Source organism: Gouania willdenowi, chromosome 22 (genome assembly GCF_900634775.1).
Source record: "Gouania willdenowi chromosome 22, fGouWil2.1, whole genome shotgun sequence".
Lineage (NCBI taxonomy): Eukaryota > Metazoa > Chordata > Actinopteri > Blenniiformes > Gobiesocidae > Gouania > Gouania willdenowi.
In genome coordinates this window covers 17,621,217-17,649,041 of record NC_041065.1, presented here as the reverse complement: position 1 = coordinate 17,649,041, position 27,825 = coordinate 17,621,217, and the positions used below count along the sequence as shown (strand labels likewise).

The window sequence follows — 27,825 nt, the reverse complement described above, 5'->3', positions numbered from 1 at the left end:
CTGACTGCATTTTCGTCCCAGTTTAAGTGTGCACATCATATTTGCACTAGTTTTTAGAGTCTAATGATAGCCTTATCTCAGAAAAAAAAATTCCAAAGTTTTTCCATTTTTTTTGCCTTACTCTGATTTTGGGTGTTTGTCACTTTTTCCTCATTTTTCATGCCTTACTGCATTTTCATCCCAGTTTAAGTGTGCGCACCATTTTTGCACTAGTTTTTAGAGTCTTATGATAGCCTTATCTCAGAATTTTTTCTCCGAAATTTTTCCATTTTTATGCCTTACTATAGCCTTACCTTTGATTTTGGGTGTTTGTCACTTTTTCCTCATTTTTCATGCCTTACTGCATTTTTGTCCCAGTTTAAGTGTGCACATCATATTTGCACTAGTTTTTAGAGTCTAATGATAGCCTTATCTCAGAAAAAAAAATTCCAAAGTTTTTCCATTTTTTTGCCTTACTATAGCCTTACCTCTGATTTTGGGTTTTGTCACTTTTTCCTCATTTTTCATTCCTGACTGCATTTTCGTCCCAGTTTAAGTGTGCACATCATATTTGCACTAGTTTTTAGAGTCTAATGATAGCCTTATCTCAGAAAAAAAAATTCCAAAGTTTTTCCATTTTTTTTGCCTTACTATAGCCTTACCTCTGATTTTGGGTGTTTGTCACTTTTTCCTCATTTTTCATGCCTTACTGCATTTTCATCCCAGTTTAAGTGTGCACATCATATTTGCACTAGTTTTTTAGAGTCTAATGATAGCCTTATCTCAGAAAAAAAAATTCCAAAGTTTTTCCATTTTTTTGCCTTACTATAACCTTACCTTTGATTTTGGGTGTTGTCACTTTTTTCATGCCTTACTGCATTTTCATCCCAATTTAAGTGTGCGCACCATTTTTGCACTAGTTTTTAGAGTCTTATGATAGCCTTATCTCAGAATTTTTTCTCCGAAATTTTTCCATTTTTATGCCTTACTATAGCCTTACCTTTGATTTTGGGTGTTTGTCACTTTTTCCTCATTTTTCATTCCTTACTGCATTTTTGTCCCAGTTTAAGTGTGCACATCATAATTGCACTAGTTTCTAGAGTCTTGTGATAGCCTTATCTCAGAAAAAAAATTCCAAAGTTTTTCCATTTTTTTGCCTTACTATAGCCTTACCTCTGATTTTGGGTGTTGTCACTTTTTTCTCATTTTTCATGCCTTACTGCATTTTCATCCCAGTTTAAGTGTGCGCACCATTTTTGCACTAGTTTTTAGAGTCTTATGATAGCCTTATCTCAGAATTTTTTCTCCGAAATTTTTCCATTTTTATGCCTTACTATAGCCTTACCTTTGATTTTGGGTGTTTGTCACTTTTTCCTCATTTTTCATGCCTTACTGCATTTTTGTCCCAGTTTAAGTGTGCACATCATATTTGCACTAGTTTTTAGAGTCTAATGATAGCCTTATCTCAGAAAAAAAAATTCCAAAGTTTTTTTTTCTATTTGTATGCCTTACTTTAGCCTTACTTCTGATTTTGGGTTTTGTCACTTTTTCCTCATTTTTCATTCCTGACTGCATTTTCGTCCCAGTTTAAGTGTGCACATCATATTTGCACTAGTTTTTAGAGTCTAATGATAGCCTTATCTCAGAAAAAAAAATTCCAAAGTTTTTCCATTTTTTTTGCCTTACTCTGATTTTGGGTGTTTGTCACTTTTTCCTCATTTTTCATGCCTTACTGCATTTTCATCCCAGTTTAAGTGTGCGCACCATTTTTGCACTAGTTTTTAGAGTCTTATGATAGCCTTATCTCAGAATTTTTTCTCCGAAATTTTTCCATTTTTATGCCTTACTATAGCCTTACCTTTGATTTTGGGTGTTTGTCACTTCTTCCTCATTTTTCATTCCTTACTGCATTTTTGTCCCAGTTTAAGTGTGCACATCATATTTGCACTAGTTTTTTAGAGTCTAATGATAGCCTTATCTCAGAAAAAAAAATTCCAAAGTTTTTCCATTTTTTTGCCTTACTATAGCCTTACCTCTGATTTTGGGTTTTGTCACTTTTTCCTCATTTTTCATTCCTGACTGCATTTTCGTCCCAGTTTAAGTGTGCACATCATATTTGCACTAGTTTTTAGAGTCTAATGATAGCCTTATCTCAGAAAAAAAAATTCCAAAGTTTTTCCATTTTTTTGCCTTACTATAACCTTACCTCTGATTTTGGGTGTTGTCACTTTTTTCATGCCTTACTGCATTTTCATCCCAGTTTAAGTGTGCGCACCATTTTTGCACTAGTTTTTAGAGTCTTATGATAGCCTTATCTCAGAATTTTTTCTCCGAAATTTTTCCATTTTTATGCCTTACTATAGCCTTACCTTTGATTTTGGGTGTTTGTCACTTTTTCCTCATTTTTCATTCCTTACTGCATTTTTGTCCCAGTTTAAGTGTGCACATCATAATTGCACTAGTTTCTAGAGTCTTGTGATAGCCTTATCTCAGAAAAAAAATTCCAGTTTTTCCATTTTTTTGCCTTACTATAGCCTTACCTCTGATTTTGGGTGTTGTCACTTTTTTCTCATTTTTCATGCCTTACTGCATTTTCATCCCAGTTTAAGTGTGCGCACCATTTTTGCACTAGTTTTTAGAGTCTTATGATAGCCTTATCTCAGAATTTTTCTCCGAAATTTTTCCATTTTTATGCCTTACTATAGCCTTACCTTTGATTTTGGGTGTTTGTCACTTTTTCCTCATTTTTCATGCCTTACTGCATTTTTGTCCCAGTTTAAGTGTGCACATCATATTTGCACTAGTTTTTAGAGTCTAATGATAGCCTTATCTCAGAAAAAAAAATTCCAAAGTTTTTCCATTTTTTTTGCCTTACTATAGCCTTACCTCTGATTTTGGGTGTTTGTCACTTTTTCCTCATTTTTCATTCCTTACTGCATTTTTGTCCCAGTTTAAGTGTGCACATCATATTTGCACTAGTTTTTTAGAGTCTAATGATAGCCTTATCTCAGAAAAAAAATTCCAAAGTTTTTCCATTTTTTTGCCTTACTATAACCTTACCTCTGATTTTGGGTGTTGTCACTTTTTTCATGCCTTACTGCATTTTCATCCCAATTTAAGTGTGCGCACCATTTTTGCACTAGTTTTTAGAGTCTTATGATAGCCTTATCTCAGAATTTTTTCTCCGAAATTTTTCCATTTTTATGCCTTACTATAGCCTTACCTTTGATTTTGGGTGTTTGTCACTTTTTCCTCATTTTTCATTCCTTACTGCATTTTTGTCCCAGTTTAAGTGTGCACATCATAATTGCACTAGTTTCTAGAGTCTTGTGATAGCCTTATCTCAGAAAAAAAATTCCAAAGTTTTTCCATTTTTTTGCCTTACTATAGCCTTACCTCTGATTTTGGGTGTTGTCACTTTTTTCTCATTTTTCATGCCTTACTGCATTTTCATCCCAGTTTAAGTGTGCGCACCATTTTTGCACTAGTTTTTAGAGTCTTATGATAGCCTTATCTCAGAATTTTTTCTCCGAAATTTTTCCATTTTTATGCCTTACTATAGCCTTACCTTTGATTTTGGGTGTTTGTCACTTTTTCCTCATTTTTCATTCCTTACTGCATTTTTGTCCCAGTTTAAGTGTGCACATCATATTTGCACTAGTTTTTAGAGTCTAATGATAGCCTTATCTCAGGAAAAAAATTCCAAAGTTTTTCCATTTGTATGCCTTACTTAGCCTTACTTCTGATTTTGGGTTTTGTCACTTTTTCCTCATTTTTTCATTCCTGACTGCATTTTTCGTCCCAGTTTAAGTGTGCACATCATATTTGCATTTGTTTTTAGGGTCTTATGATAGCCTTATCTCAAAAAAAAAAAATTCCAAAGTTTTTCCATTTTTTTTGTCTATAGCCTTACTCTGATTTTGTGTTTTGTCACTTTTTCCTCATTTTTCATGCCTTACTGCATTTTCATCCCAGTTTAAGTGTGCGCACCATTTTTGCACTAGTTTTTAAAGTCTTATGATAGCCTTATCTCAGAATTTTTTCTCCGAAATTTTTCCATTTTTATGCCTTACTATAGCCTTACCTTTGATTTTGGGTGTTTGTCACTTTTTCCTCATTTTTCATTCCTTACTGCATTTTTGTCCCAGTTTAAGTGTGCACATCATATTTGCACTAGTTTTTTAGAGTCTAATGATAGCCTTATCTCAGAAAAAAAAAATTCCAAAGTTTTTCCCATTTTTTTGCCTTACTATAGCCTTACCTCTGATTTTGGGTTTTGTCACTTTTTCCTCATTTTTCATTCCTGACTGCATTTTCGTCCCAGTTTAAGTGTGCACATCATATTTGCACTAGTTTTTAGAGTCTAATGATAGCCTTATCTCAGAAAAAAAAAATTCCAAAGTTTTTCCATTTTTTTGCCTTACTATAGCCTTACCTCTGATTTTGGGTGTTTGTCACTTTCAACTCATTTTTCATGCCTTACTGCATTTTCATCCCAGTTTAAGTGTGCGCACCATTTTTGCACTAGTTTTTAGAGTCTTATGATAGCCTTATCTCAGAATTTTTTCTCCGAAATTTTTCCATTTTTATGCCTTACTATAGCCTTACCTTTGATTTTGGGTGTTTGTCACTTTTTCCTCATTTTTCATTCCTTACTGCATTTTTGTCCCAGTTTAAGTGTGCACATCATATTTGCACTAGTTTTCTAGAGTCTTAGTGATAGCCTTATCTCAGAAAAAAAAATCCAAATTTTTTTCCATTTTTTTGCCTTACTATAGCCTTACCTCTGATTTTGTGTTTGTCACTTTTTTTCATTTTTCTGCCTCACTGCATTTTCATCTGAGTTTAAATGTGCGCACCATTTTTGCACTAGTTTTTAGAGGAGAGTCTTATGATAGCCTTATCTCAGAATTTTTTCTCCGAAATTTTTCCATTTTTATGCCTTACTATAGCCTTACCTTTGATTTTGGGTGTTTGTCACTTTTTCCTCATTTTTTCATTCCTTACTGCATTTTTGTCCCAGTTAAGTGTGCACATCATATTTGCAATTGTTTTTAGAGTCTAATGATAGCCTTATCTCAGAAAAAAAAAATTCCAAAGTTTTTCCATTTTTTTGCCTTACTATAGCCTTACCTCTGATTTTGGGTGTTTGTCACTTTTTCCTCATTTTTCATGCCTTACTGCATTTTCGTCCCAGTTTAAGTGTGCACATCATATTTGCACTAGTTTTTAGAGTCTAATGATAGCCTTATCTCAGAAAAAAAAATTCCAAAGTTTTCCATTTTTTTGCCTTACTATAGCCTTACCTCTGATTTTGGTGTTTGTCACTTTTTTCATGCCTTACTGCATTTTCATCCCAGTTAAGTGTGCGCACCATTTTTGCACTAGTTTTTAGAGTCTTATGATAGCCTTAGCTCAGAATTTTTTCTCCGAAATTTTTCCATTTTTATGCCTTACTATAGCCTTACCTTTGATTTTGGGTGTTTGTCACTTTTTCCTCATTTTTCATTCCTTACTGCATTTTTGTCCCAGTTTAAGTGTGCACATCATATTTGCACTAGTTTTAGAGTCTAATGATAGCCTTATCTCAGAAAAAAAAATTCCAAAGTTTTTCTATTTTTATGCCTTACTATAGCCTTACCTCTGATTTTGGGTTTTGTCACTTTTTCCTCATTTTTCATGCCTTACTGCATTTTCGTCCCAGTTTAAGTGTGCACATCATATTTGCACTAGTTTTTAGAGTCTAATGATAGCCTTATCTCAGAAAAAAAAATTCCAAAGTTTTTCAATTTTTTTGCCTTACTATAGCCTTACCTCTGATTTTGGGTGTTGTCACTTTTTTCTCATTTTTCATGCCTTACTGCATTTTCATCCCAGTTTAAGTGTGCGCACCATTTTTGCACTAGTTTTTAGAGTCTTATGATAGCCTTATCTCAGAATTTTTCTCCGAAATTTTTCATTTTATGCCTTACTATAGCCTTACCTTTGATTTTGGGTGTTTGTCACTTTTCCTCATTTTCATTCCTTACTGCATTTTTGTCCCAGTTTTAAGTGTGCACATCATAATTGCACTAGTTTCTAGAGTCTTGTGATAGCCTTATCTCAGTAAAAAAAATTCCAAAGTTTTTCCATTTTTTTGCCTTACCTATAGCTTACCTCTGATTTTGGGTGTTGTCACTTTTTCCTCATTTTTCATGCCTTACTGCATTTTCATCCCAGTTTAAGTGTGCGCACCATATTTGCACTAGTTTTTGCAGTGCTATGATAGCCTTATCTCAGAATTTTTTCTCCGAAATTTTTTCCATTTGTATGCCTTACTATAGCCTTACCTTTGATTTTGGGTGTTGTCACTTTTTTCTAATTTTTCATTGCCTTACTGCATTTTTATCCCAGTTTAAGTGTGCGCACCATTTTTGCACTAATTTTTAGAGTCTTATGATAGCCTTATCTCAGAATTTTTTCTCCGAAATTTTTCTATTTTTATGCCTTACTATAGCCTTACCTCTGATTTTGTGTGTTTGTCACTTTTTCCTGATTTTTCATTCCTTACTGCATTTTTGACCCAGTTTAAGTGTGCGCACCATTTTTGCACTAGTTTTTAGAGTCTTATGATAGCCTTATCTCAGAATTTTTTCTCCGAAATTTTTCTATTTTTATGCCTTACTATAGCCTTACCACTGATTTTGGGTGTTTGTCACTTTTTCCTGATTTTTCATTCCTTACTGCATTTTTGTCCCAGTTTAAGTGTGCACATTGTTTTTGCACTAGTTTTTAGAGTCTTATGATAGCCTTATCTCAGAATTTTTTCTCCGAAATTTTTCAATTTTTTTGCCTTACTATAGCCTTATCTCTGATTTTGGGTTTTGTCACTTTTTCCTCATTTTTCATGCCTTACTGCATTTTTGTCCCAGTTTAAGTGTGCACATCATATTTGCACTAGTTTTTAGAGTCTAATGATAGCCTTATCTCAGAAAAAAAAATTCCAAAGTTTTTCCATTTTTTTGCCTTACTATAGCCTTACCTCTGATTTTGGGTGTTGTCACTTTTTCCTCATTTTTCATGCCTTACTGCATTTTCATCCCAGTTTAAGTGTGCGCACCATTTTTGCACTAGTTTTTAGAGTCTTATGATAGCCTTATCTCAGAATTTTTTCTCCGAAATTTTTCCATTTTTTTGCCTTACTATAGCCTTACCTCTGATTTTGGGTGTTTGTCACTTTTTCCTCATTTTTCATGCCTTACTGCATTTTCGTCCCAGTTTAAGTGTGCACATCATATTTGCACTAGTTTTTAGAGTCTAATGATAGCCTTATCTCAGAAAAAAAAATTCCAAAGTTTTTTCATTTTTTTGCCTTACTATAGCCTTACCTCTGATTTTGGGTGTTGTCACTTTTTTCTCATTTTTCATGCCTTACTGCATTTTCATCCCAGTTTAAGTGTGCGCACCATTTTTGCACTAGTTTTTAGAGTCTTATGATAGCCTTATCTCAGAATTTTTTCTCCGAAATTTTTCCATTTTTTTTGCCTTACTATAGCCTTACCTTTGATTTTGGGTGTTTGTCACTTTTTCCTCATTTTCATTCCTTACTGCATTTTTGTCCCAGTTTAAGTGTGCACATCATATTTGCACTAGTTTTTAGAGTCTTATGATAGCCTTATCTCAGAAAAAAAAATTCCAAAGTTTTTCCATTTTTTTGCCTTACTATAGCCTTACCTCTGATTTTGGGTGTTGTCACTTTTTTCTCATTTTTCATGCCTTACTGCATTTTCATCCCAGTTTAAGTGTGCGCACCATATTTGCACTAGTTTTTAGAGTCTTATGATAGCCTTATCTCAGAATTTTCTCCGAAATTTTTTTCCATTTTTATGCCTTACTATAGCCTTACCTCTGATTTTGGGTGTGTGTCACTTTTTTTCTCATTTTCATGCCTTACTGCATTTTCATCCCAGTTTAAGTGTGCGCACCATTTTTGCACTAGTTTTTAGAGTCTTATGATAGCCTTATCTCAGAATTTTTTCTCCGAAATTTTTCCATTTTTATGCCTTACTATAGCCTTACCTCTGATTTTGGGTGTTTGTCACTTTTCCTGATTTTTCATTCCTTACTGCATTTTTGACCCAGTTTAAGTGTGCACATCATATTTGCACTAGTTTTTAGAGTCTAATGATAGCCTTATCTCAGTAAAAAAAATTCCAAAGTTTTTCAATTTTTTTTGCCTTACTATAGCCTTACCTCTGATTTTGGGTTTTGTCACTTTTTCCTCATTTTTCATGCCTTACTGCATTTTCATCCCAGTTTAAGTGTGTGCACCATATTTGCAATAGTTTTTGCAGCGCTATGATAGCCTTATCTCGGAATTTTTTCTCCGAATTTTTTTCATTTGTATGCCTTATATATAGCCTTACCTTTGATTTTGTGTGTTTGTCACTTTTTTCTCATTTCCATGCCTTACTTCATTTTTCATCCCAGTTTAAGTGTGTGCATCATATTTGCAATTGTTTTTAGGGTCTTATGATAGCCGTTTCTCAGAAAAAAAAAATTCCAAAGTTTTTCCATTTTTATGCCTTACTATAGCCTTACCTCTGATTTTGGGTGTTGTCACTTTTTTCTCATTTTTCATGCCTTACTGCATTTTCATCCCAGTTTAAGTGTGCACATCATATTTGCACTAGTTTTTAGAGTCTAATGATAGCCTTATCTCAGAAAAAAAAATTCCAAAGTTTTTCCATTTTTTTGCCTTACTATAGCCTTACCTCTGATTTTGGGTTTTGTCACTTTTTTCTCATTTTTCATGCCTTACTGCATTTTCATCCCAGTTTAAGTGTGCACATCATATTTGCACTAGTTTTTAGAGTCTAATGATAGCCTTATCTCAGAAAAAAAAATTCCAAAGTTTTTCAATTTTTTTGCCCTACTATAGCCTTACCTCTGATTTTGGGTGTTGTCACTTTTTCTCATTTTTCATGCCTTACTGCGTTTTCGTCCCAGTATAAGTGTGCGCACCATTTTTGCACTAGTTTTTAGAGTCTTATGATAGCCTTATCTCAGAATTTTTTCCAATTTTCTTTTTGCCTTACTATAGCCTTACCTCTGATTTTGGGTGTTGTCACTTTTTCCTCATTTTTCATGCCTTACTGCATTTTTGTCCCAGTTTAAGTGTGCACATCATATTTGCACTAGTTTTTAGAGTCTAATGATAGCCTTATCTCAGAAAAAAAAATTCCAAAGTTTTTTCATTTTTTGCCTTACTATAGCCTTACCTCTGATTTTGGGTGTTGTCACTTTTTTCTCATTTTTCATGCCTTACTGCATTTTCATCCCAGTTTAAGTGTGCGCACCATTTTTGCACTAGTTTTTAGAGTCTTATGATAGCCTTATCTCAGACTTTTTTCTCCGAAATTTTTCCATTTTTATGCCTTACTATAGCCTTACCTCTGATTTTGGGTGTTTGTCACTTTTTCCTGATTTTTCATTCCTTACTGCATTTTTGTCCCAGTTTTAGTGTGCACATCATAATTGCACTAGTTTCTAGAGTCTTGTGATAGCCTTATTTCAATAAAAAAATTCCAAAGTTTTTCCATTTTTTTGCCTTACCTCTGATTTTGGGTGTTGTCACTTTTTTCTAATTTTTGTTGTCACTTTTTTCTAATTTTTCATGCCTTACTGCATTTTCATCCCAGTTTAAGTGTGCGCACCATATTTGCAATAGTTTTTGCAGTGCTATGATAGCCTTATCTCAGAATTTTTTCTCCGAATTTTTTTCATTTGTATGCCTTACTATAGCCTTACCTCTGATTTTGGGTGTTGTCACTTTTTTCTAATTTTTCATGCCTTACTGCATTTTCATCCCAGTTTAAGTGTGCGCACCATTTTTGCACTAATTTTTAGAGTCTTATGATAGCCTTATCTCAGAATTTTTTCTCCGAAATTTTTCTATTTTTATGCCTTACTATAGCCTTACCTCTGATTTTGTGTGTTTGTCACTTTTTCCTGATTTTTCATTCCTTACTGCATTTTCATCCCAGTTTAAGTGTGCGCACCATTTTTGCACTAGTTTTTAGAGTCTTATGATAGCCTTATCTCAGAATTTTTTCTCCGAAATTTTTCTATTTTTATGCCTTACTATAGCCTTACCACTGATTTTGGGTGTTTGTCACTTTTTCCTGATTTTTCATTCCTTACTGCATTTTTGTCCCAGTTTAAGTGTGCACATTGTTTTTGCACTAGTTTTTAGAGTCTTATGATAGCCTTATCTCAGAATTTTTTCTCCGAAATTTTTCAATTTTTTTGCCTTACTATAGCCTTATCTCTGATTTTGGGTTTTGTCACTTTTTCCTCATTTTTCATGCCTTACTGCATTTTTGTCCCAGTTTAAGTGTGCACATCATATTTGCACTAGTTTTTAGAGTCTAATGATAGCCTTATCTCTGAAAAAAAAATTCCAAAGTTTTTCAATTTTTTTGCCTTACTATAGCCTTACCTCTGATTTTGGGTGTTGTCACTTTTTTCTAATTTTTCATGCCTTACTGCATTTTCATCCCAGTTTAAGTGTGCGCACCATTTTTGCACTAGTTTTTAGAGTGTTATGATAGCCTTATCTCAGAATTTTTTCTCCGAAATTTTTCCATTTTTGTGCCTTACTATAGCCTTACCTCTGATTTTGGGTTTTGTCACTTTTTCCTCATTTTTCATGCCTTACTGCATTTTCGTCCCAGTTTAAGTGTGCACATCATTTTTGCACTAGTTTTTAGAGTCTAATGATAGCCTTATCTCAGAAAAAAAAAATTCCAAAGTTTTTTTTACATTTTTATGCCTTACTATAGCCTTACCTCTGATTTTGGGTGTTGTCACTTTTTTCTCATTTTTCATGCCTTACTGCATTTTCATCCCAGTTTAAGTGTGCGCACCATTTTTGCACTAGTTTTTAGAGTCTTATGATAGCCTTATCTCAGAATTTTTTCTCCGAAATTTTTCCATTTTTATGCCTTACTATAGCCTTACCTCTGATTTTGGGTGTTTGTCACTTTTTCCTGATTTTTCATTCCTTACTGCATTTTTGTCCCAGTTTTAGTGTGCACATCATAATTGCACTAGTTTCTAGAGTCTTGTGATAGCCTTATCTCAGTAAAAAAATTCCAAAGTTTTTCCATTTTTTTGCCTTACTATAGCCTTACCTCTGATTTTGGGTGTTGTCACTTTTTTCTAATTTTTCATGCCTTACTGCATTTTCATCCCAGTTTAAGTGTGCGCACCATTTTTGCACTAGTTTTTAAAGTCTTATGATAGCCTTATCTCAGAATTTTTTCTCCGAAATTTTTCCATTTTTATGCCTTACTATAGCCTTACCTCTGATTTTGGGTGTTGTCACTTTTTCCTCATTTTTCATGCCTTACTGCATTTTCATCCCAGTTTAAGTGTGCGCACCATTTTTGCACTAGTTTTTAGAGTCTTATGATAGCCTTATCTCAGAATTTTTTCTCCGAAATTTTTCTATTTTTATGCCTTACTATAGCCTTACCTCTGATTTTGTGTGTTTGTCACTTTTTCCTGATTTTTCATTCCTTACTGCATTTTTGACCCAGTTTAAGTGTGCACATCATATTTGCACTAGTTTTTAGAGTCTAATGATAGCCTTATCTCAGTAAAAAAAATTCCAAAGTTTTTCAATTTTTTTGCCTTACTATAGCCTTACCTCTGATTTTGGGTTTTGTCACTTTTTCCTCATTTTTCATGCCTTACTGCATTTTCGTCCCAGTTTAAGTGTGTGCACCATATTTGCAATAGTTTTTGCAGTGCTATGATAGCCTTATCTCAGAATTTTTTCTCCGAATTTTTTTCATTTGTATGCCTTATATATAGCCTTACCTTTGATTTTGTGTGTTTGTCACTTTTTCCTGATTTTTCATTCCTTACTGCATTTTTCTCCCAGTTTAAGTGTGCACATCATAATTGCACTAGTTTTTAGAGTCTAATGATAGCCTTATCTCAGAAAAAAAAAATTCCAAAGTTTTTCCATTTTTTTGCCTTACTATAGCCTTACCTCTGATTTTGGGTGTTGTCACTTTTTTCTCATTTTTCATTCCTTACTGCATTTTCATCCCAGTTTAAGTGTGCACATCATATTTGCACTAGTTTTTAGAGTCTAATGATAGCCTTATCTCAGAAAAAAAAATTCCAAAGTTTTTCCATTTTTTTGCCTTACTATAGCCTTACCTCTGATTTTGGGTTTTGTCACTTTTTTCTCATTTTTTCATGCCTTACTGCATTTTCATCCCAGTTTAAGTGTGCACATCATATTTGCACTAGTTTTTAGAGTCTAATGATAGCCTTATCTCAGAAAAAAAAATTCCAAAGTTTTTCAATTTTTTTGCCCTACTATAGCCTTACCTCTGATTTTGGGTGTTGTCACTTTTTTCTCATTTTTCATGCCTTACTGCGTTTTCGTCCCAGTATAAGTGTGCGCACCATTTTTGCACTAGTTTTTAGAGTCTTATGATAGCCTTATCTCAGAATTTTTTCCATTTTTTTGCCGTACTATAGCCTTACCTCTGATTTTGGGTTTTGTCACTTTTTCCTCATTTTTCATGCCTTACTGCATTTTTGTCCCAGTTTAAGTGTGCACATCATATTTGCACTAGTTTTTAGAGTCTAATGATAGCCTTATCTCAGAAAAAAAAATTCCAAAGTTTTTTCATTTTTTGCCTTACTATAGCCTTACCTCTGATTTTGGGTGTTGTCACTTTTTTCTCATTTTTCATGCCTTACTGCATTTTCATCCCAGTTTAAGTGTGCGCACCATTTTTGCACTAGTTTTTAGAGTCTTATGATAGCCTTATCTCAGACTTTTTTCTCCGAAATTTTTCCATTTTTATGCCTTACTATAGCCTTACCTCTGATTTTGGGTGTTTGTCACTTTTTCCTGATTTCTCATTCCTTACTGCATTTTTGTCCCAGTTTTAGTGTGCACATCATAATTGCACTAGTTTCTAGAGTCTTGTGATAGCCTTATTTCAATAAAAAAATTCCAAAGTTTTTCCATTTTTTTGCCTTACCTCTGATTTTGGGTGTTGTCACTTTTTTCTAATTTTTGTTGTCACTTTTTTCTAATTTTTCATGCCTTACTGCATTTTCATCCCAGTTTAAGTGTGCGCACCATATTTGCAATAGTTTTTGCAGTGCTATGATAGCCTTATCTCAGAATTTTTTCTCCGAATTTTTTTCATTTGTATGCCTTACTATAGCCTTACCTCTGATTTTGGGTGTTGTCACTTTTTTCTAATTTTTCATGCCTTACTGCATTTTCATCCCAGTTTAAGTGTGCGCACCATTTTTGCACTAGTTTTTAGAGTCTTATGATAGCCTTATCTCAGAATTTTTTCTCCGAAATTTTTCTATTTTTATGCCTTACTATAGCCTTACCTCTGATTTTGTGTGTTTGTCACTTTTTCCTGATTTTTCATTCCTTACTGCATTTTTGACCCAGTTTAAGTGTGCACATCATATTTGCACTAGTTTTTAGAGTCTAATGATAGCCTTATCTCAGTAAAAAAAATTCCAAAGTTTTTCAATTTTTTTGCCTTACTATAGCCTTACCTCTGATTTTGGGTTTTGTCACTTTTTCCTCATTTTTCATGCCTTACTGCATTTTCGTCCCAGTTTAAGTGTGTGCACCATATTTGCAATAGTTTTTGCAGTGCTATGATAGCCTTATCTCAGAATTTTTTCTCCGAATTTTTTTCATTTGTATGCCTTATATATAGCCTTACCTTTGATTTTGTGTGTTTGTCACTTTTTCCTGATTTTTCATTCCTTACTGCATTTTTGTCCCAGTTTAAGTGTGCACATCATAATTGCACTAGTTTTTAGAGTCTAATGATAGCCTTATCTCAGAAAAAAAAAATTCCAAAGTTTTTCCATTTTTTTGCCTTACTATAGCCTTACCTCTGATTTTGGGTGTTGTCACTTTTTTCTCATTTTTCATTCCTTACTGCATTTTCATCCCAGTTTAAGTGTGCACATCATATTTGCACTAGTTTTTAGAGTCTAATGATAGCCTTATCTCAGAAAAAAAAATTCCAAAGTTTTTCCATTTTTTTGCCTTACTATAGCCTTACCTCTGATTTTGGGTTTTGTCACTTTTTTCTCATTTTTCATGCCTTACTGCATTTTCATCCCAGTTTAAGTGTGCACATCATATTTGCACTAGTTTTTAGAGTCTAATGATAGCCTTATCTCAGAAAAAAAAATTCCAAAGTTTTTCAATTTTTTTGCCCTACTATAGCCTTACCTCTGATTTTGGGTGTTGTCACTTTTTTCTCATTTTTCATGCCTTACTGCGTTTTCGTCCCAGTATAAGTGTGCGCACCATTTTTGCACTAGTTTTTAGAGTCTTATGATAGCCTTATCTCAGAATTTTTTCCATTTTTTTGCCGTACTATAGCCTTACCTCTGATTTTGGGTTTTGTCACTTTTTCCTCATTTTTCATGCCTTCCTGCATTTTTGTCCCAGTTTAAGTGTGCACATCATATTTGCACTAGTTTTTAGAGTCTAATGATAGCCTTATCTCAGAATTTTTTCCCTGAATTTTTTTCATTTGTATGCCTTACTATAGCCTTACCTTTGATTTTGGGTTTTTGTAACTTTTTCCTCATTTTTCATGCCTTACTGCATTTTTGTCCCAGTATAAGTGTGCGCACCATTTTTGCACTAGTTTTTAGAGTCTAATGATAGCCTTATCTCAGAATTTTTTCTCAGAATTTTTTCCATTTTTTTGCCTTACTATAGCCTTACCTCTGATTTTGGGTTTTGTCACTTTTTCCTCATTTTTTATGCCTTACTGCATTTTCGTCCCAGTTTAAGTGTGCACATCATATTTGCACTAGTTTTTAGAGTCTAATGATAGCCTTATCTCAGAAAAAAAATTCCAAAGTTTTTCCATTTTTTTGCCTTACTATAGCCTTACCTCTGATTTTGGGTTTTTGTAACTTTTTCCTCATTTTTCATTCCTTACTGCGTTTTCGTCCCAGTAGAAGTGTGTGCACCATATTTGCAATTATTATTAGAGTGTTATGATAGCCTTATCTCAGAATTTTTTCTCCAAAATTTTTTCATTTGTATGCCTTACGTTAGCCTTACCTCCGATTTTGGCTTTTGTCACTTTTTTCTCATTTTTCATGCCCTACTGCATTTTCGTCCCAGTTTAAGTGTGCGCACCATTTTTGCACTAGTTTTAAAGAGTCTTATGATAGCCTTATCTCAGAATTTTTTCTCCGAAATTTTTCAATTTTTTTGCCTCACTATAGCCTTACCTCTGATTTTGGGTGTTTCCTCATTTTTCATTCCTTACTGCATTTTATCCCAGTTTAAGTGTGCGCACCATTTTTGCACTAGTTATTAGAGTTTTATGATAGCCTTTGTCTCAGAATTTTTTCCCGAATGTTTTCTAAAGATTTTGGGTGTTTGACACTCATTTTCATGCCTTACTGTATTTTCGTCCCAGTTTATCAGAATCAGAATCAGAATTCCTTCATTAATCCCAGGGGGAATTTTCTTCGGTTACAGCCACAGTACACATCACAAATAAAAGAATAAAAAAAATAAAATGTTAACAAAGACAAAAGAAAGAATAAACAATAAATACTTGTATAATTAAGTAAAAGACTGTTAAAAATAGAGGTCAGAAACACACACATTACAGTAGTAGAAAAAAAGTACGATAGATTATAATAATAATTATTATAATAATAATAATAATATTAGTAATAATAATACAAATATACAAATGTGATTTAGATATGTACAACATTCAAGCTGTGAAGTTACAGAGATGAATTATACAGTTTGATCGCCACAGGCAGGAAGGATTTCCTGTGGTGTTCTGTGCAGGTGCTTCTGTGACTGACCAGCACATCATGGAGTGAGTGGGACACATTGACCAAGATGGATTTCACCTTGGACAGGCTCCTCCTCTCTGTCACCACTGTCAGAGAGTCCAGTTTAATCCCCACAACGTCACTGGCCCTGCGGATGAGTCAGTTGAGTCTGTTGGCGTCTGCGACCCTCAGTCTGCTCCCCCAGCAAACAATAGCATAGAGGATCGCACTCGCCACCACTGACTCATAAAACATACTCAGCATTTTCCTGCAGTGTGCACATCATATTCATACATCATATTTGCACCAGTCTTATGATAGCCTTATCTCAGATTTTTTTTTTCTAAAGTTTTTCCATTTTAATGCCTTACTATAGCTTTACCTCTGATTTTGGGTGTTTGTCACTTTTTTGTCATTTTTCATGCCTTACGGTATTTTTGTCACAGTTTAAGTGTGCACATCCTATTTGCACTAGTTTTTAGGGTCTGTGATAGCATAATCTCAGAAAAAAAAATTCCAAAGTTTTTAAAATTCTTATGCCTCTGATTTCATTTATCATGCCTTGGTGCATGCCGCTGACTGTGAAAGGTTCCCCTAAGGTTTATTAAAAGGATTCTAAAGGAAGTATGAAGAGTCAAAGTCAAAACACTGAAAGATCGAAGAGCCGCGGTGCAAACTAACAGTAGAAATATTTTATATTCCTTTACAGAATATAAAGGATAAAAACAAAGAGGACAGATTTCCAAAAATGTGCAGCTACTGTGCAAGATGGGCATTTTGAAAAAACAACAACAGCAACAACAACAAATGTGCATGGACTTGTATTAGCTACAAGTGAATGAATATAAGGCGCTAACTTAGCGAGTTAAATAAGAATTATTTGTTTTGTTTTTTTCAACTACCGGTACATGTCATTTTAAAAGGTTTGTTGCTAAGCATGTTAACACACTGTTGGTTTCTGAGACATGTGGGTGTTGAGTCCACAATGATGTCATTGTGGGGACATTACGCTTGTTGTTCTTCATTATTTAGTAGTGAGTTAACACTACAGCAATATCCTCAGTTGCCTGAGACGCACTAAAAACTATTGAAACTCTGATATATATATATATATATATATATATTTTTTTTTTTTTGCAACATACAAATGATGTTTAAACACAGTTCAGCTCTTTCCTTCAATTTTGCTCATATTGGTTAATGTTCTCTGAGTTTTTCATAATGTGGCTCTCGAGTTGGACCATTACATTTTTGTGGCCCTCGCTGTGATCAGTTGTCCCTACAAAATAGGAATTACACGACTGAATTAAATAAAAATACACATAACTTTGATAAATGTCCCTTCACATAAAAAGTTGTCATTCAAAGTGACTTAAATTAAAATATTTTATTTATTTTGGTTTTAAAACATGGTTTGAATAGATTGCATAATATCTGATCAGGCAGCCTCATTTGACTGTTTATCCAAATAAAAAAATGAAAAAAAAAGAATTAGATAATAGTTTAACACCATCAGGGGACAAACACTACACACCTTTCTTACTAACTGTAGTTTCTTATTGCCTGATTATAACACATCAGAGTTGTCGGTGAATTAACTGCAGTCATCAAATAAGAATAAAAACCCTCCTGAACCTTGACTTTGTGAAGTTGTGATGACGACCTCAGTCTTATTTTTGTTTCTCCTCATGTCATAATTTCAGCTGAAGCTTTTATTGACATCATCTGCATCTAAAGCATCAATGCTTCTTTTATTTGACACTTTCTCTGTAGCTTGTCATTCCAACATTTATGGCTTTGATGATAAAATAGTCGCATGACTTACGGTATGTTTTTATTTGTGCAGTTTGTGATGTAGCGGTAATACAATAAATCAAATCTCAGCGTTTGGTTTGATGTTTAGTCACAGTGCTGCTGCCATAGCTTTACGGTGTGTGATCTCTAATTATCTGTCTCAAGCGGGTCAAACGCTCCTTCAGCTCTTCTTCACGATAACTAAAAGTTCTGCATTATAACCAAAATAAGGCTGTAAACAAGAACAAGATAGTGTTAGAATCTAAAGGTAACAAAAGGTTAGACAAATGCATTTGTATTGCGCATTTCATACACATTTTGCTTTAAATGATAAAAAAGTGCAACAGAAAACAGCTTAAAAATCAATAAAAACATCAAAAGCAGCAGTAAACACATTAAATCAACAATGAATTGATTAAAAATCTCCCTCTCAGTCATACACAGTACAGAAAAAGAGTGCCTTTAACTTGGATTTAAAAATGTTCACATGGATTCTGACTTCAGCATAACAACTAAAAGCAGCATCACCATGTTTACTGTGAACTCTGGGCTCCACTATCTGACCTGTGTCCATAGATCTGAGAGACCTGCTGGGTTCATACCTGACTAACATGTCACTGATGTATTCTGGACCAAACCCATTCACAGATTTATACACCAGCAGCAGAACTTTAAAGTCTATTCTGAGGCTGACTGGGAGCCAGTGTGAAGACTTTAAAACTGGAGTAATATGTTCTGACCTCTTTGTTCTGGTTAAGACCTGAGCTGCAGTGTTCTGAACCAGCTGTAGCTGTTTGATGCTCTTTTGGGGGATTCCTGTCAGAAGACCATAACAATAGTCCAGTCTGCTGGAGATAAAAGCATGGACCAGTTTCTCCTGATCTTTCTGAGTCATTAAACCTTTGACTCTGGAGATGTTCTTTAGGTGGTAGAAGCTGAAGAATGTCAGATCTGAGTCAATCAGAACACCAAGGTTTTTGACTTGGTCTTTAGCTTTTAAAGATCAAGAATCAAGATAATTGCTGACAGCAGTCCTCTTTTCCTTGTTACCAAAGACAATCACCTCCATCTTGTCATGATTTAGTTGAAGGAAGTTTTCACTCATCCAGGAGTTTATTTTTTCTGAGCAGTCACACAACCCCTCTATAGGACCATAGTCATCTGATAGATATAGTGTGTGTCGTCTGCGTAGCTATGATACTCAACCTTACAGTTCTATAGAATTTGCCCTACAAAAAATGCTTGATTTGCTTCAAAATATAATATTTACCATATTTTATATTGATAGATGAAAGGTAGACAAAATATATTATATATATAATATATTATATTATATTTGACGAAAAAGTGAGAACACGCATGGAAGGAAAAACCCGTCATGATCATTTCTCAAGTCAAGTCAATCCTCACACACACAATGGTAATTTTAGGTATGTACGTTCCCTGATGAGGTTGTTTAGCAACTTTAAGTCATGTTGCATACATTTATGTACTGCACCGTTAGAGAAAGCATGCCAATTCCAAATAGAAAAGCAATATTTCTGAACATGCTTTCTAATAAACCTACTTCCTCTCAAAGAAGCAGCAGATAAACCAGGCATGGACACAGGCTTCATCTGTTGATTGAAAAAAGCAAAGACGCAGCTCTTCTCTCTGCACAAGGCTCGAATTTTACCTCCAAAATAACTTTAAAACAGTGGTCGGGAGGAAACAAGATGTTTGAGTTTGGAAAATTGGTTTCCTTTCCCCTAATAAGCCCCGTGTTTCACTGACAGCCTGCAGTGTTGTGTAACCAATGATGAATCAAGTGTGAGCGCAGGGTGATGGAAGGAAGCCTCTCCTTTGTTTTAAACCACGTCCTTTTTTTTTTTTTTACAAAGGCTGATCAATGCAGTCAGAAAGAAGCCTTTAAAATAATAAAGGATGATTCATTGCCACAGCCTGATGACTCACTCTAATCACAGTCCTCCAGGCTAATTATAAAGTGGCCAATCACCGTGAAAAGTCCCAGGAGGAACGCGGACACTAGATGTGAAGCAAAAATGACCATTGTTTTATCAGATTCTTCACAGCGATAAACATTTATCCCTTCATTCATTTTATTTACAGAAAATGCCATTGTGGCCTTTGGGAATGGATCGGATGTAAAAACCAGTGCCAGCCAACCCAGTGTCCCCAGCCCAGCAATGGACAACCAGATCCCACACCTGGCAGCCACCAGTGCAGTCATCTCCGTGGAAACAGAGCAGAACATCCTTCGGGCACAGATACCGACCCAGGTGAGGCAGGATGGCTGTTCACACCGTATAAAGTCCCTGTCACCATTCCTCATGTCCATGCTGAAGGACAACACACACCTTGAATCAGGCTTCAGATAAATATTTATGTCTATGGTGACATAAAATGATGCATTTATTGGTTGATTTTCACGCAATGCCAGACTGGCTTCTTGATGGTTACCATTCACTGAATGTGATGCAGGGACGGTTAAAAAAAGCATACTTTAAGAATGTAAACTCAGCATCCAAGGGTTCAAACAAAACAAAAAATAAATAAACAGGATAACACATGCATAGATATTGAAAAAAAAATTGCACAATTTTATTTTTTCCGAGTGCTTCAGACTTTTTGGAAACTAATAGAATTATACAATTTTTTTTATCTGTTTTTTCCAAGCCGGGTGTCTGGCTTTGATCTTATTGACTGATGTTGGATTTTCAATGCTTTTGACAGCTCTAATGTATGTATGAATTGTATGTAGGTACTGTATATAGGCAGATACTGTAGGTGGATGTCTTTATAAGTATATGTACCGGTGTATGTGCGTATGTATGTATGCATGTAGTTACATTATGTTTACATGTTATTTACTTTTTTACTGTTGCAAAAAAAGACAACTGCTCAGATTAGTAGTATTTCTCTATTTATTTAAAAGGGGCAGTGTATATTAATGAACATGTAAATGTAATTATATGTAGTTGTCACATGCTCTGAATACAAGCAGTTAAGCTTGAAAGTTAAATGGTATGTAATACTGGTTTAATATAGATTTGGCCTGATCATGTTATTAAATCCAACACGGGTAACTGGTGGCATGTGGGCCAAAATTACACAATCACTTCAAAAACACATAAATTGACTACAAAACTACACAAAAGACATATTTGTCTCACTCAAAAAACACACAAAAACAACAACAGAAATACACAAAACGACAAGAAAAAAAGAAAAACAGACGTAGCAAAGAAATGCGCAAAACGACCAGAAAAATACACTAAATGACTCCAAAACACACAAAACAAGAATACACAAAAGGACTCAGATAGTGCAAACCGTAGCCAAGTGCCAAATCTCCTCTTTTCCAAATATTCCCAGTTATCTGGATCAATGATGCTGATCATAGTACCATGATCCTCCTTTAAAGCCTTATACAAAATTTCTGTCACATTAATAACAATACAGTACATCCAAATGTATTGAAAATCCTTTTTTTTTTTTTTTCTTAAAAAATCTCAATGAAATTTTCAATCCAGGTTCGATCCAGATGAAAGTCAGTGAGATAATTGAAGAACCAACCCGACATAACTGAGTCAAATTTTATTAAGATTTTTTGATGATTCAATTTGATCAGGAAACATTATATCCATCCAAAATTTTACGGAATCTTCCATGGCCTAAGGTCTAATTTTGGTTACAATTTTGCCCAAATCCATAAGCAAATAATAAATGTCTGTAAAAATAACTACAAAAACCGAGTGGAGTAATTGGGTAAAGGATTTTTTAAGGTAAATCAACTTGGAGGTTAGTGTATTCAGCGTAAAGTCATAAGTGGAATAAATATGTAAAGCAATTGATATTACTAATGATTTTAAGTTAAACCAATTTGGTATTAAGTGTATTGAACTCAAAATAACAATACCGTCAAATTCACTCAAGTTTTCATCAAACATTTTTTAGGGCAACCAGTATATTAAAATGTTTTAAGTAAACTCAACTTATCCGGTTTAACAGTGAAGACAAATGCACAGAATCCCTCCAAAACAACCATAAAAAAATTGAAGCCCACTAATATGTACTATATCTATACAACTGTATATATGTAAAGCCATATTTGGGTTCCAGATCTATAGATCGATTTACACACAGAGAGCGAGATGTTCCTTATACTTATCTCTTTATTTCAAGTGTATTGATCCAGTCTCAGCATCAGGTCCACCCACTCCTCAGCTCCCCTCCTGTCTCTCACCTGTGCTCACCATGATCTGCCTCCTCCCACCCAGACCCACTCCACGTCCTCCTGACTTTCTCCACCTTTAGCAGAGCATTTACTCCCACATTGGCACCTGGCACAGCTGTGAATATATTACAGCCAACGGGTTCAGTCAGAAATGGTGACCTTTTCATTTCTGAACCCCAAATTGTGCCAGAGACCAAAGCTCCCCCTCTGACAGCATCAACAGAATCACAGAACTGGATGCTGTAGGGAAGGGAACATGATGTTAACAATTACTGGCAAACTGTTCAATGCTCATTTAACCGCATATTTGCACAACTTGTTTCATAAATTCAGTAATAGGAGTAAGTAGTAATAAAAGGTCTAAAAAAAGAAAAAATGGAACCAATTTTAATTTAAATGTAAATGACAATAGGTATATAAAAAACAATAACAAAAGAAAACCAGCACTCATTAGCTGTGTTTTCGTTGCCCTTGGAAACGCACAAAAATCTAAATAGCGCAATAAAAACTGGTAATGGAAACACTCAAAAAACTCAAATATCGCTAAAAGGTTTTTATGCTTTCATGAGGAGGAATTTCAGACGTTTCCATGTTGAAATGTGTCGCAAAAGCGTTTTTCTGCAAATACACTTCACAGAACGTGACGTACCTGGTCACATGACCACTTCTCTTCAAGAAAACATGGTGCGGTACGTGTAAACAGGAGACCAGGACATTATAGATGATTACTGCCACATTAGACGTGAAACAACAAAGGAATGTGGAGTCTTCTGAGGAGGTTTGGACTGTCCATCTTCCTACAGCAAAGTCTCGCAGGATGAGATTTCACAGGAATTATGAGGCTCCTGCACCAAAACAACCTTCAGTGGAAACACGTTCAAAGCGCAGTTATCCTTTGTCGACATTTAGAAACATCGCTTTTATTTTGTGAAACTCAGTAATGGAAACCCAGCTAGTGTTTTGGATCATGACTTGCATTGCATCAGTTTCGGATGTTTCACGCAGACTGCTAAGCAGGGCTGCTGATACGGGCCGTTTATCCTCTGACGGCGAGTAAGTGAGGGAAGCTGCAGCATGAACTTGAGTTTATCGAATCAAGGCTGGTCGTTAAATCGTTGGAGCAGTGAGAAGAATCGGGACGCGGTCGACCATTAATCAAACAACAACACAAAAATCAAAGAGTGGTACCAATTACAGACACATTCAGGCAGCCTATAGATCACACACATACACACAAGTGGATGGCACAGTATCTATACATAAAGTATATAAATCACTATCTGCACCCTGCCTGCACACGTAAACACACTTATCAGATCATGCAAATATTACACATGCAACATATTAAAGATATGTAGCACACCTTCTCTAGTCCTTTAACCTATACAGTAAACAGCCATTTTAGCTTTTAACATTCACACAGTTATATTGCAGCTTGGAGTAACAAGTGGAAATGTATAAATACCATAATTGACTTTAGGCTAATTAAATTTGTTCTGCGTATTTGGCTGCTAATGGAAACAGAGTTGCAGAGGATCACATAAACGACGATCTTGCAGCAGATATAAATAAACTTTGTGCGCTAACAGTTTAACTAGGTCACTTAGTCATTGCTAAAGGGAAAACTACACATGCCTTCAGCTTGTCCTGTCCATCCTATACAGTGGTTTTATGGTTCTATCAGTACTGATCATAGTATTAGGGTGTAAATAGGGAAAACAAGTAAACATTATGAGACATTATGTTCAATAAAATTGATAAATAAAAGGAAACCACATTTAGGTCAGGACCACTGGGTGAAGTACCAGTGTATCAGACTCACCAGAAACTCTGAGGACTCAAACAACCTGGAATTCAAATGACTTACTGTAAATCAGAGTTATTTATGTCATTTAAGTCTAATCTAAGGCTCACATTATCAACATTCTAGTCAGCATTTAGAAAAAATGCATGTGTGTGTGTGTGTGTGTCCATTGTCATTCTGTGTAGTTTTGCTTGTATTGTTTATTTTTGTTGTTTTGTTCATTTGTTATTTATATTTATTTATTTATTTATTCAGTTCATTTCCGATATGGTTGCAATCACAAAAATTCACTTTGACATTCAGCGCAAAATCACATCATCGTTTTTTTTTTTTTTTTTTTTTTTGTCTTTTTGCATGCCGGAAAGGGCAGCAGTTTACTTTGTTGTGTACGAATGTTGTGTGGTATGAGTTATATTGTATTTTTGTGTGTTTTTATTGGGGTTTTTTTTGTGTGTATCTCTGTTGTTAATTTTGTATAGTTGTGTGTTTTTGTTGTTTTATGCATTTTTTGGACCTAGGATTGCATGTGGCCTCGGTGTCACCAGTTGCTCATGTCTGACCTAAATGATTAAAAGGAGATACTATTCAATACTCGTGAATCACAGGGGTAAGATTTATTGTAGTCGCAAAACTTTAGGGAAATCAGTCACTGAAACACAAGGAAGAGGCGTTTCGTGCTGTGAAACTGCATTTATCTGAGAAGTCACTCAGCCATTGTTTTTTTCTCTTCGTTTATTTCAACTGAGGATGTGAAACTGCTCATAAAACGTCTCCTGCAGCATTATTTCTCCTTGGGATGAAGGTGAGTGAGGCAACACTGTTGGAAGATAATCACCTGCTCTTCTTCTTCTTCTTCTTTTCCAGCTAAATGAGAATGAGAGACTGTGGGGAGGCGAGGGAGACTCCACTCTTCCCTCTCCGGGTCTTTCAGACGCTGCAGCGGAGCCGCTCGGCCTGTCCTTGCTGCTGGGCCTGGGCTGTCTGCTGGAGGCGCTGCTGCTCTCCGACCAATAGGAGGCCTCGCTTACTCAACCTCCACAGACTAAAACTCCAGATGTGAGGGGTGGGTGGGGGTGGGGGGTGAGAGTGAAACAGCCATTTCTGTGACCCTCTGGGTCACAAGAATCACACCTCATGTCTTTTTTGTGAATCATGACTCGGAGCAGATGAGCGACGCCGTCTCGTGCCCTCTGAGACGACCACCACGGAGGAAATCAGCAGAGAGCACACAAACACACACACACACACACACACACACACACACGCTTCATTTCCTGCTTCACGCCTGCCTGAACACAGACTTACACACACACATAAACACACACACACAATGCAGACTTCGCTCATCTGAACATAACATCCCAGACTACAGTGAGGAGTGTACAGTGAAGACACGTTGTGGACGCAGTGCAGGACCAATCCCCCCCATAAAAAATTGATTAAATACACAAAAAAAAGGATATTTCTTTCTTTCCTTGAACATTTCTGATTCTTTTTTTTTTTTTATTGGTGTCAAAGAAGAATATTAGATGTTTAGACTTTTTTCTCTCTCTCTCTCTCTGATGAACTGTGTGTGTTCAGCACTTTGATCGTTCTTTCTTTTCAACCAATCATTTAGTGCTTACAGCATAGTAGATGGAGGCACACGTTATAACTGATCAGTGAAATCCTCTGACTGTTGTTGTGTTTTAAGTTGCAGATATGAAGAGTATGGAGGTGGAAAAAAAATATGAATATACAGTGTGTGAGACATAGTACATTAAGATTAAAGATATCTGTGTCAGTGTTTTAAGTTGTCACTATGGACCTACATGACTGAACCACCTCTATTGTACAATTATTATTCATTTTGATGCTATGAATCCTATGTTTTGAGTCACTTTTTGAAGATATTGGATACCTCACAATGGAGGAGGACTTGTGTAATCATTCATTTGGCTTTAAGAGCGGAAGCGTGATCGTTTTCCCTCTGAGACTGAAAAGACAAACAATCATGAAGCTACAGTAGAGGAGATGGACACGGCTCTATTTTTTAAATGTTTGTGGACTTTAATGCGGGGAGAGTAAATATCTATTAACACGTCTGATTCATTCTGGAGCAGCGAGAAAGCACAGCAGAGCATAAACATTCCTATGGAAAGTGTGATAAATGTTGGAGATTGTTTGGGTTCGACTTACAGTACTGCCATTAAACTCACTGGGAAACCACACGCGTGCTGGTTTGATCACAGAGGTCACGATGTGTCCAGCTCTGCCAGTGGCACATTACATTTATGGTGGATTTAATGAAAGCAAACACTGCAAAAGCCTAACGTTGTCATGACAACATAGAAGCAAACCAAATGAGATATACAGTATCTATCGATGCAAACAATTACTTTGAAAGGAGCTGTTTACATGTGATACAGTCTTATGCATTCCCGTTTCTGTCTCCACAAAATTACATTTATTTATAAAACTTGAAATTTTAACAAAATATTTATTTATTCAATGAAACCTTTACTTAAACAGGCAAATATTTAAGAAAAAGGTGTTGAGATGGACAAGCATTAAATGTATGTACAGCATAAAATAAAGCATTTTTGTGTCCTCAAAGGTTTGGTAATAGATGGCATCTCCTAGAGCAGTGTTCCTCAAATGGGGGTACATGTACCCTTTGGGGTACGCAATGGCACTACAAGAGGTACTTGAGACATTATAAAATGAACCAATCAAAACATTAAAAATATGGGGTTTATAATGTTTATTAGTTAAAAATGGTAATCATAACATTGATGCTGAAAATGATCTTTTGATGAGAGAATAAAGTGAAAATTCAAGCGTTAGTCGTGGTCCCACATCAGGTGGGAGAAGACCAATAATGATAAAAACTGTAGAAATAAATCCATTCAGGAGGCACTAAATACTGTTTTATTCTACTTATATACAATGGGATTCCTAAAAATGTGTGTTATCATAGTTTTCTAAGCATAATGTAGTCAGACAAAGGGGGTACTTGGATTCAGAAATAAGAAAAAGGGGGTATTTGGGCCAGAAAGGTTTGAGAACCGCTGCCCAAGAAGAATGCCTAAGGCTGGTCCTGGAGAGCTCCTGTCCTACATGGCTAGCTATTAATAGGGTGATATTAGAGTTGAGCAGCTAACGATCACTGCACTAATCTGGTCTGAATTCTCCTTTTGTTCTTTTAATCTGGGATGATAAATAATACTCCTTTCGCTCAGTCAATGTCCTCCTAAAGTCCAAAACATCCACACGGAAGATCTTACACACGAGCAGTTTTGTGTTAAAGTGCATTGATGTCATGAGTTGAATATCACTTTAAAGAGATCATCAGTGACTGTAGTTCATCTCACACTGTTCATAAGTCCATGGTTGTTTGGTTTTGCATATTTTAACCTGATTTTTCCAGCTGTTTTAATCATATTTTACTAGAAAATAATTAAAAGAACAAGTTGTGTGTGTGTGTGTGTGTGTGTGTGTGTGTGTGTGTGTGTGTGTGTGTGTGTGTGTGTGTGTGTGTGTGTGTGTGTGTGTGTGTGTGTGTGTGTGTGTGTGTGTGTGTGTGTTGAAATGAATGCATCTTCTGCAGTGTATTGGAGTCACCTGAAGCCCAAGAACTGACACTAACGGTTTCCGACAACTTTGCCAAAGGAAAGAAATCATTTTAATTGGCCTGATCATTTATGAAACCATTTATCGTTGTTATAAAATGATTACTGAGCTGAATTCACAAATGTGGGTTTTTTTTTCCCTGGTTACATTTGTGAAACATCGCCCTAACATTAGAGCACCAGATCTTTTTGCTCTTAGGCAAAAATGAGTGATTATAAATAACAAAATTAATTATTTACACCAGAAAGTGAGGCTAATGAACAAAGTGTTAAATGATCCGAGGTTTCCCATCAGTGTAAGTTTTCTAACAGCGGTTCTTAAAAAAACACCACGATCAGAGTCTGTGGTTTACCCAGAACAACTTAGACATGTCACACAGAGAAATCCCTCAAAGAAAACACAATCAACATCCACTCAACAAATGGAACTGAGGTTAATTTAGTGTAAAAAAGGTCTGAGGGATACTGAAGGCTGCTTCCTGTCATGGATCACAGTGTTACCAACTCCCCAGTGAGAAGAGTCGCCA

The 27,825-nt window shown here is 35.3% G+C and overlaps 1 protein-coding gene across 1 annotated transcript in view; it reads left to right on the top strand.

Moving 5' to 3' along the window:
• gfra4a (GDNF family receptor alpha 4a) overlaps positions 1–25,895 on the top strand; it is a 182,119-nt gene extending 156,224 nt beyond the window's left edge. Inside the window, exons 7-8 of the mRNA XM_028438876.1 lie at positions 19,756–19,925; positions 24,552–25,895. Coding sequence (XP_028294677.1) covers positions 19,756–19,925; positions 24,552–24,701 — 320 coding nt within the window. The 3' untranslated portion in view covers positions 24,702–25,895. The remainder of the gene's footprint in view (positions 1–19,755; positions 19,926–24,551) is intronic.
• Positions 25,896–27,825: the final 1,930 nt, after the last annotated feature.